Source organism: Cibotium barometz, chromosome 52 (assembly GCF_041138505.1).
Source record: "Cibotium barometz isolate CiBa-2024 chromosome 52, ASM4113850v1, whole genome shotgun sequence".
Taxonomy (NCBI): domain Eukaryota; kingdom Viridiplantae; phylum Streptophyta; class Polypodiopsida; order Cyatheales; family Cibotiaceae; genus Cibotium; species Cibotium barometz.
In genome coordinates, this window is record NC_141097.1 from 15011431 (window position 1) to 15021057 (window position 9627).

Here is a 9627-nt window from a genome sequence, read left to right on the forward strand (position 1 = left end):
TGAGATTTTTGAAGATTATATCATTGGATAGCGCTTCATTTCTTCTTTAATTCAAACTCCAGGATGACCTAAACAGAAAGCTTCCTCACAAATTGTGAATCTCTGGTCCAATTCTGCCCTGGTTCCCCCTTTTTCCCCCGTTTCTGCATATATCACTTTTTGGTATGCGCCGTTTTCCTGGTTATTTTCCTTTTCCCGCAAGAGAATCGGGCTCCTTCACCTTTTGCAGCTAAAATATCGAATTTTCCTAGTTTCGAATACACTGCTCCTCCTTTTTTTTAGCTTATTAATCGAAAATTTTCTTTTAAAAAAAACTCTTTCGCATGCCACGCAAGCCGCCACCTTGCGTATATGTCTCCAGCTTACTGAAAGCTTTTCTATGACTAGCCTGTTGACACTACAATCTGGCCTCAGCTCAGCTACTGCAGCTACAAACTCTTTCCCGTACTTCATAGCAAAAAGATTACGGATCTGTAGCAGCTCCGGGAGATCAGCACATCTCGGGGCAGCAAAAATGAGACTGGCCACTGCTTCTCGTAAATCTATTGGGCATTGCCTTTGTGAATCAATAATTGGAAGCCGGATGACAATCAATTCACAAAACAGTTCAATGATCTCATATGCTACCATGACGTTTTGCTCCCGGTAAATGTGTTCCACCCGAATACGAGCACTTGGCTCTTGATTGGTTTGAAGCAGTTGTGCCAACTCTCTCTTCATTTGCTTGAGTTGAATGTCTCTCTTGTTCCTCAACAACTTAATGCGCGATGTTGCAAGCTGTAACAAGGTTTTGCATTTTGCAGAATTGAAGGACTTCCCAAACACGGATTCGAACATCTTTGTGCAGTTGAAGTTTTCCCTTCTTCCTCTTTTCTGCGACGGAAAACGCGGCCTGAATGAAGCAAGGCATGAAGTTCCAGCTTTTCCAATAAACCCGCAGTGTCCTTATTAATAAAACATGATGATTTGTACCAGCTCGCTAATGAAGCACCATCATAGAATTTAGAAGAGACCATGGACATGACATAATGCCTACACTCAGAAAGGACAAGAGACCTCAATAATTGTGAGACTTCTTTGGCCCCTGGTCTGTTTCTGGATACTTCAAATTCCTCAAGCACAGCAGCAGATGCAGCAACTAGTAGAGGTAATAAGTTTGAACTCCTTCCTGACTTAAAGTCTTCTGGCATAAAACCTTCCAGTAGCATCAGTTGAAAAAAAAATCCAAAGTATTCTGATTATATCGATTCTGAGCAAGCACAGAAATCATGGCATTCCAAGACACGATATCTCAAAAGGGCATTCTTTCAAAACCAATCCTTACATCATACATACTCTCACATTTCCATACATGTTGAGAAGGGTGTTCCATACTACAAGGTCTACCATAAGCATAAAACTCCATAATTCACACCACACTCATGTACAGAGGCTTCAAGACCTGGCTCAGCCTCAGCTCGTCTTATTGAACCTCATTTACAATATGAACATATGTACTTAGGCATCATATAATGACTCAAGTCATGGCACTTAATCCCATGCATCTGGATTTGCATTTAATGGCCTCATATGCATGGTTTCACACCATAGACGTGCCATGGCATGACATCCACCCCCTCTAAACCTGCACATCCTTTGGTATGTGCCAAATCATCATCAAGATCCACATATATCTGGATGTCGTCTTCATCTTCTACATTATCAGGGAGATCATCCTCTTCCTCTTCAGCCATATCCATGCTATCACTATCAAGCCTCTCATCCTGAGTCTTCTGTGAATCAAAAGGATCACTGTCATGCCTTCTTTTAAACATCTTGATCCTTTTGCCTGCTACAAGATTCTTTATCTCTGTTCCATCAAGCTCACATAGGGTATACGTGGCATTTCCATGTACATGTTTGACAATGTAAGGGCCAAACCATCTTTTTACAAACTTTCTTTGAACAGTGTACTGGTTGTCAAGACTACTATCATACATTAGGACCCAATCACCTTCTTCAATAGATTTTGGCCGGAATCTGTGTCTTCTATCAAATCTTTCTTTATTTCTCAACCTTGCATCTTTCAAACGAGCTTTAGCAAGCTCTACATCTTCAGGCCTCCTCTCCAGCTGCCTTATTCGCAATGCAAGGAGGTCTTCCCTGTTTAATCCTTCCACCCAGGGTAATACATTCCAAGTTGAAACTACTTCTTCAACTAGCATTACTGGCTTGACCATACATTAATTCTGCAGGCATGTATCCTGTCACTGAGCTAAGAGTTGTACGGTCAGCCCACAGGGCATAAGGTAGCAGCCTTTGCCACTCTCGCATTCTTCCTCTGCATGTCTTAGCCAAAGCTTTAATGATTGGAGGATGTCCTCGCTCACTTTTACCATTGCCCTCAGGGTTGTAAGCACATGTTAGAGCCAATTTGATGCCAATTCTAGAGAAGAATTCTCTTGCTTCTTCAACATCTAGCTCACCCCTGTCAGCTGTTATTTTCCCAACACAACCATACCGGCAAATCACATCTTCCAAGAGAAATTTGCATATACTATTTCCGTACTCTTTGTTCTAAGAGCATGCCCTTCCACCTGATTTGTCAAATCTTCTCTTGCAAGTGCTATGTACCGCATCTGCCAAATTCCCAAAGGCATTGTAACTAAATCCACTACCCATTTGTAGTGCATGGCAGGTGGGTAGGTTGGTTTCAAGCCATCATGATGTCGCACATTTGAGTACATTTGACATATCATGCATGTTTCCACATATTGGGAAACATCCTTGTACATTCCTTTCCACCAATATCTTTGCTTTATTTTGGTAAAGGTGGCCCACACACTTCGATGTCCAGCCCAGAGACTCTCATGGAATTCTTTCATGAGCTTCCCTTGAGTCTCTTTATCACATATGACTCTTTGTGGCATAGCATTCCTCTGCTTAGGATGCTTCCACAGGTACCCATCCTTTAGAAAATACCCATATGCTTTTCTGCGGATCCTCTTAAATTCTGAGTCAGACCAATTTTCCTGTCTTGTCAGAGTACTCAAGTATTGACCAATAAGCAACCAATCTCCTTCATACATTTCCTCAGTAAAATACTCAAGTGCATTTGATAAGCAAGTATGGTGCCCTTTTGCATATGCAGTAGTATAGAACTTTGTACCTACATCATCAATGTCACTAATCATCCCTTCTTCATCTTCATACGTGGCTCTTGATAGCATATCTACAACTAAATTATCTTTTCCTACAATATGCTCAAACTCAGGATTTAGTGACTTGATATAGGCAATCCACCTAAGCATAGCGATATCTGGAGTGGTGCATCTTGCAATCATCCCAAGGAGTGGCAAGCAATTAGTTTCCATAAGTACAGATGCCCCAATAAGATATTCTTTTTCACATTTTAGAGCAGTGACTATCCCCCATAACTCCCTCTTGATCTGCAGATATTTTCGCTGACGAATGCTTAGTACCTTTGCTCCAAATCTGATTACATACCTGTGATCATCCTCATCATCTTGCCCTGCTGCCCATCCTATCCCAGTAGGACTAGTATCAACTGTAACAATCACAGGCCTGCCACACTCATAATCTACCTTCCTTAGAGTAGGTGATGATTGGAGCAAACATTTCAGCTTCCGCATAGCTTTAATATGTACTGCACTCCACAAAAATTTTTGATTTTTCTTCAAAAGTTGATAAAGAGGATCTGCAACATGTGCATAATGTGGGATCCAAATAACATAAAAGACACATGCACCAAGAAATCTCCTCAGCTCTGTAATATTAATGCATATCTCTTTCATTCTTTGTATTGCATCTATCTTGGCTGGACAAGGTTGGCGTCCACTAGTACTACAAAGATGTCCCACTATTAGCACTTCACCAACCCCAAACACTGATTTCAGTCCAGATAAAGTAAGATTCACCTCTTCAAGCCTGGATAGAATCATATCACAATCCTTTATATGATTCGCCACAAACTTGCGGCACCCCTTCGAATCCAAATCCCCATCTTTGTCTTTCTCATCACAACCTTTTATTGGCACATCATCCAGAAAAGGCATAGTTATTTGTGGTATAAAGTCTCGCAAGACTTTATTCATTCCATTCATCATATGCGCCGCTGAGTTGGTGGCTCCCTGTGGTGGTAAGGTACACATCCTTACCAATCCCAAAGGAGTTTTCATTGTGGTCAAGTCCCTGCTTTGTATATCCAGCTGGAACTGATCATATCCCGAATACAGATCACCCATAGAGTATATAGCTTTCCCTGCAAATGCTTCTGCAAACTCGTCCACAATCGGACCTGCTCCCACATTCTTGATTGTGACCTTGTTTACAAGTTGCATGTCTTGAATGAAGCGCAATGTTCCATTTTTCTTTGGCACGGTAAACCATCTGTTGGAATATGGAGCGCATGATGGCTCCAAAATTCCCATCCTGATCTTTTCTTTTAGTAATTCCATCAGCTTTGGCAAGAGAGCCTTTGGTACTGGAATCGGCCCCCACACCACAGGTTCCAGGGCACATGTGGTACAGTGAAGATCACCATTGGCACTGTTACACTTGGATCAACACAGCCTATCTCATGCGGCTGAAAAGCAAAGGCTTTCCCATGTTTTACAAGCATCTCCTCAAAGCATTCCCTTTCAACTGGCAATAGAAAATCCTTTTCACCAATCTTTAGCTCTTTTAGGGTTTCCTGTGTAAACTTATGCCCAATTTTCTTCGGATCTCTGAGATTCGGTTGCATAGAGGCTTCATCTATTTTCTCCTTTCTCCCTGGGTGGCAAGGGCGAGGCAACTGGTTTCACCTTCTTTGCACCCGTTTTATACTTTGTATCAACATGAGCATCCATCTCACAATCCATGTTTTTATATTCCATCCCCTCAAATTTTCGGATTATATCATACATCCCTGCAGATGACACCTCTATCATCTCATTTCCACTCTGTAAGCATGCTCTTTCCATAGCAAAAAGCACATCCATAGTATCCACAAATGACACCTCATCAAGCACCCCTGAAATAAACTCATTCTTCTCCAAAAGACCACACTGCTCAAGACTTTTTTGTTCATTTTGTACATGTCGACGCATGCCACGCTTCAAATCCTTGCTTTTTACAAAGACCAGTGACCCATAGCTAGAAAATCCTTGAAACTTTGCTGAAAAGTTATTTACATTGATTGAGTCCTGCGAGAACTCATTTTTCCTTGTACCATTGGAATCCCACTTTACAATGGCACATGGCCAAAATCCCTCATCTCCCTGTAGTTCATGAATTCTCTGTTTATCTTTGGAAGTGACTGTGCTCGAAGAGACTCACGATTCCTTTCATGGTTAATGCAAACTGTCAAGAACTGAACAGCTTTCTTGCCATCTTTACTCCTTATTCTTGCATATGCCGAGCCATCATCCAAAACTTTTGTTTCCATCCTCACAGCTGTAATGTAGGGTTGCCCAATGGTGAGGGGATACGATGACATCTCCTGAACAAAGAAGTTCTGATCATCTTTCACATCCCCTATAGTTACCCTTACATTTGGACATGCTGCATAGAGCTCTCCAGATGAGTTATTAGCTGCTTTAATCATCCACCCATGATCTACATCCATTGGCCACTTACATTTGTTGTAGAGATTTTTAGCCATAAGATTTATTTCAGACCCATGGTCAATTAGAGCGACATACGGTTCTTCCAAGTCACCTATCTTGACAAGGGTTTCAGTGGTGGCCCTTGCCCAATGGCTCCTGGAGTAATGACTCTTTATAAGAACTTCTTTTTCATCATCCTCATCCACAAAGCGCACTTGTCGTGCCCCTTCAGCAGAGTGATTACATTCCACCACATTCTCTCTCTCTTCCTTTTGCTGTACCTATACTCCATGAGTCTTGGAAGTGCTTGTCTCCCCTTGTGATGGAATAGATTCAATTATGGACTGCCTTTTCCTTCGTATAATATCAATTATCTCATCATGGAATTCTTTCTTTGCAATCCCTCCCCTAGTGTAAATTCCACCCTACTGTTTAGAATCCTCTCTTCAAGCACCTTTTTGAGGTCTATTGCGGCTTCAATATCAGATTGAAGCTTGTAGAGTGGACTTTTCCCTTTACCCTTCTCCTTCTCATGCTTCATTTTTGCTGGCACTTCTTCCATTGATACTTCCTGTGGAGGTCTGCTATGCGGTGGAGGCATATGTGATGGCCCAGGATCCTTCTTTTCACTACCACGAGTGACCCTTTTTGATGGCCCTCCTTCCTCATTTTCCCTCTTACGCTTTTCCTCTACCTGTGCCTCATTATTCTGGCATTTTGCAATGTAGGCATGAACAGATAAAGAATCCACAGGCTCTTCCCAGCCAGTCTCAAGACGTATACAGTCACCAGCCTCACACAAAGCCTGCTTAGACACCTTCTTTGATGCAATTAGCTCCATTGTTGATGGCCAAAAATCTTCATTCTCATAATCTTCATCATTCTCAGATTCCTGCTTTGATTGACCAACCTTTAACCCATAGGTTGCTACCTCAACCATAGAGATGGCATGTCCAGCAACCATGTCTTCAACCAGCTTTTTCATCCCTCCTTTTCCAAAGTTTGTGCTTAATGGAAGACCAGTCTCTGTAAGGTGAATTTTCCCATCTTTGAAAAACACAAGTTGATTTCTGAGGGCTTCTTTATAGCTAGCACAGTCTTTCTTTGCATGTTCTGGGTCATCACACCATATACATGTGAATGTAAACCCTTCTTTGCTTTGAGGCCTTTGCATAGAAGCCTGCCCTAATGGTAGCCCTTTTTCTTCAATCCTGGACATCTTCAATTTTAGGTCTCGCATGTCCTTAATAAGCTCATCCATCGGCCCTTCTACCTTTGGGATTGCAGCAGCAGGTTTTGGTAGATTCTCAGGGGTAACAGTTATAAGAGCTGCCGAGGTCATCACCATTTTATCCCTCCTTCGCTGCCGCTTTGCTAGCATGGTGACCGCATCCTTGACATCATTCCAATCATTGTTTAACCCCTGCTCCGTATCCTTATCCTCAAGGAGAATTTCCAGTTCTTCTTGGAGATCTTTCCCAGCTGCTTGTAAGAAGAGCTCTGTTTTTTCCCTGTCTATGGTTGTGCGCTCTATCCTTGACAGCTGGGCATAGCGCTTCTCAAACTCTCTTAGCAACTCTGTGGCAGAAATTCCAATTTTGGGTTTTGTAACCCACTCCAAGAAAGTTCGCTTGGTCACCCGCTCAGAATCCTCCATGAAATAATCATCCTTCAAAGCAAGTTTGAACTCCTCCCAATTTCTGCCACCATGTGCTGCCTGTAATCCTCTTATGCGCTCTCTTATTTCGGGAACACATACCAGCTCAAAGCTTCGAACCATATCCTCCTCAGTCACCCTGTTTAGCTCCATTTCCTTTGTGTAATTGCGCAGGTACTTTGTGATGTCTTTACCATCAAATTGATGCACCTTCTTCACGATTGACCGCAGTGCTTTAGTCGTGGAAATTTGCCCCCTCTCAGCAGCTTGTTGCTGTTGCATATACATAGTAAACATCTGAAACATTTGCATTGCACTGTGTATTTCACCACTAACTCTCACCCCAGCAGTTTCACGTCGGGTTCACCAAAGCTGTCGTGATGTGGGCGGTATCGCTAGGAAAGTGCGAGACTTCTGGCTGTGAGAGTAGCTTTCAAATCCCAGCAAGGAAACAAAACATATAACTCTTCAAGGAGCATAAGACATCTCCATTTTCGATGACATGTACATGTGCCAATTCACTTCAATACATCCCCAAATTCAGCTTGATGATTACACATAAATTGTGTGTTAAGAGCATGACCAGTTCCAAGCATAGATCTCCTGATTCTTTTTCCAAATGCTTCAAACATATCACATGTAGGCATAACACAATCTACAAAAGATTTTCATATACATGTGACCATTCACATCACATATATCATATATTGCCAATTCCATCATTTCAAGATGTCTCTTGATCTCATGAAAACCTGCTTTCAGATTCCAACAACTCACAAAGCAAAAGATGACATATGGCATATGTACAACATATTCATGTGATTTTAGAAAACTCCATGTCTAGCAATCCAAAATCCAACCAAGTAGAAAATAAAATCCACATCCCAGGAGTCTCTTTGTATTTTGATGTTTTCTTGATCCAAGACTCTCCAGAACAAAAAAGAACTTACCCAAAGCCTTATCCAAAAGCCTTAAAGGAGTAGTGTATTTATCCAAAGGCTATACGATTTTAGAAAATCGTAAGTAACAAAAACAACAAAAATACTTATCTCTGAGTAGAAAAAAAGAAACGAAATCTTGAATTTTTGCTTTTCTCATATTTTGCTTCACTGCAGCATGCGCCAAAATCATCATTCGCCATGTTTTTGACATCACTTCCCCTGTATATTGTGAGATTTTTGAAGATTATATCATTGGATAGCGCTTCATTTCTTCTTTAATTCAAACTCCAGTATGACCTAAACAGAAAACTTTCTCACAAATTGTGAATCTCTGGTCCAATTCTGCCGCCCTGGTTCCCCCTTTTTCCCCCGTTCTGCATATATCTCTTTTTTGTATGCACTGTTTTCCTGGTTATTTTCCTTTTCCCGCAAGAGAATCGGGCTCCTTCACCTTTTGCAGCTAAAATATCGAATTTTCCCAGTTTGGAATACACTGCGCCTCCTTTTTTTAAGCTTATTAATCGGAAATTTTCTTTTTTTTAAAAAAAACTCTTTCGCATGCCACACAAGCCGCCACCTTGCGTATACGTCTCCAGCTGGCGCTCTTACACTGAAAGCTTTTCTATGACTAGCCTGTTGACACTACAATCTGGCCTCAGCTCAGCTGCTGCAGCTACAAACTCTTTCCCGTAGTTCACAGCAAAAAGATTACGGATCTGTAGCAGCTCCGGGAGATCAGCACATCTCGGGGCAGCAAAAATGAGACTGGCCACTGCTTCTCGTAAATCGATTGGGCATTGCCTTTGTGAATCAATAATTGGATGCCGGACGACAATTAATTCACAAAACAGTTCAATGATCTCATATGTTGCCATGACGTTTTGCTCCCGGTAAATGTGTTCCACCCGAATACGAGCACTTGGCTCTTGATTGGTTTGAAGCAGTTGTGCCAACTCTCTCTTCATTTGCTTGAGTTGAATGTCTCTCTTGTTCCTCAACAACTTAATGCGCGATGTTGCAAGCCGTAACAAGGTTTTGCATTTTGCGGAATTGAAGGACTTCCTAAACACGGATTCGAACATCTTTGTGCAGTTGAAGTTTTCCCTTCTTCCTCTTTTCTGTGATGGAAAACGTGGCTTGAATGAAGCAAGGCATGAAGTTCCAGCTTTTCCAATAAACCCGCAGTGTCCTTATTAATAAAACATGATGATTTGTACCAGCTCGCTAATGAAGCACCTTCATAGAATTTAGAAGAGACCATGGACATGACATAATGCCTACACTCAGAAAGGACAAGAGACCTCAATAATTGTGAGACTTCTTTGGCCCCTGATCTGTTTCTGGATACTTTAAATTCCTCAAGCAGAGCAGCAGATGCAGCAACTAGTAGAGGTACTAAGTTTGAACTCCTTCCTGACTTAAAGTCTTCTGGCATCAAACC

General features: G+C 41.8%; 1 protein-coding gene across 1 annotated transcript; it reads right to left on the bottom strand.

The window, feature by feature from the left end:
- Positions 1 to 8791: 8791 nt before the first annotated feature.
- LOC147608851 (uncharacterized) lies at positions 8792 to 9297 on the bottom strand. Its single transcript, XM_086788727.1, has one exon. The coding sequence runs from the start codon at positions 9266 to 9268 to the stop codon at positions 8792 to 8794; it is 477 nt and encodes a 158-aa protein (XP_086644853.1). The 5' UTR covers positions 9269 to 9297.
- Positions 9298 to 9627: the final 330 nt, after the last annotated feature.

Bases quoted from the DNA above. Each gene is read 5' to 3' on its own strand.
- LOC147608851 (XM_086788727.1), bottom strand. From the start codon at position 9,268: ATGTTCGAATCCGTGTTTAGGAAGTCCTTCAATTCCGCAAAATGCAAA.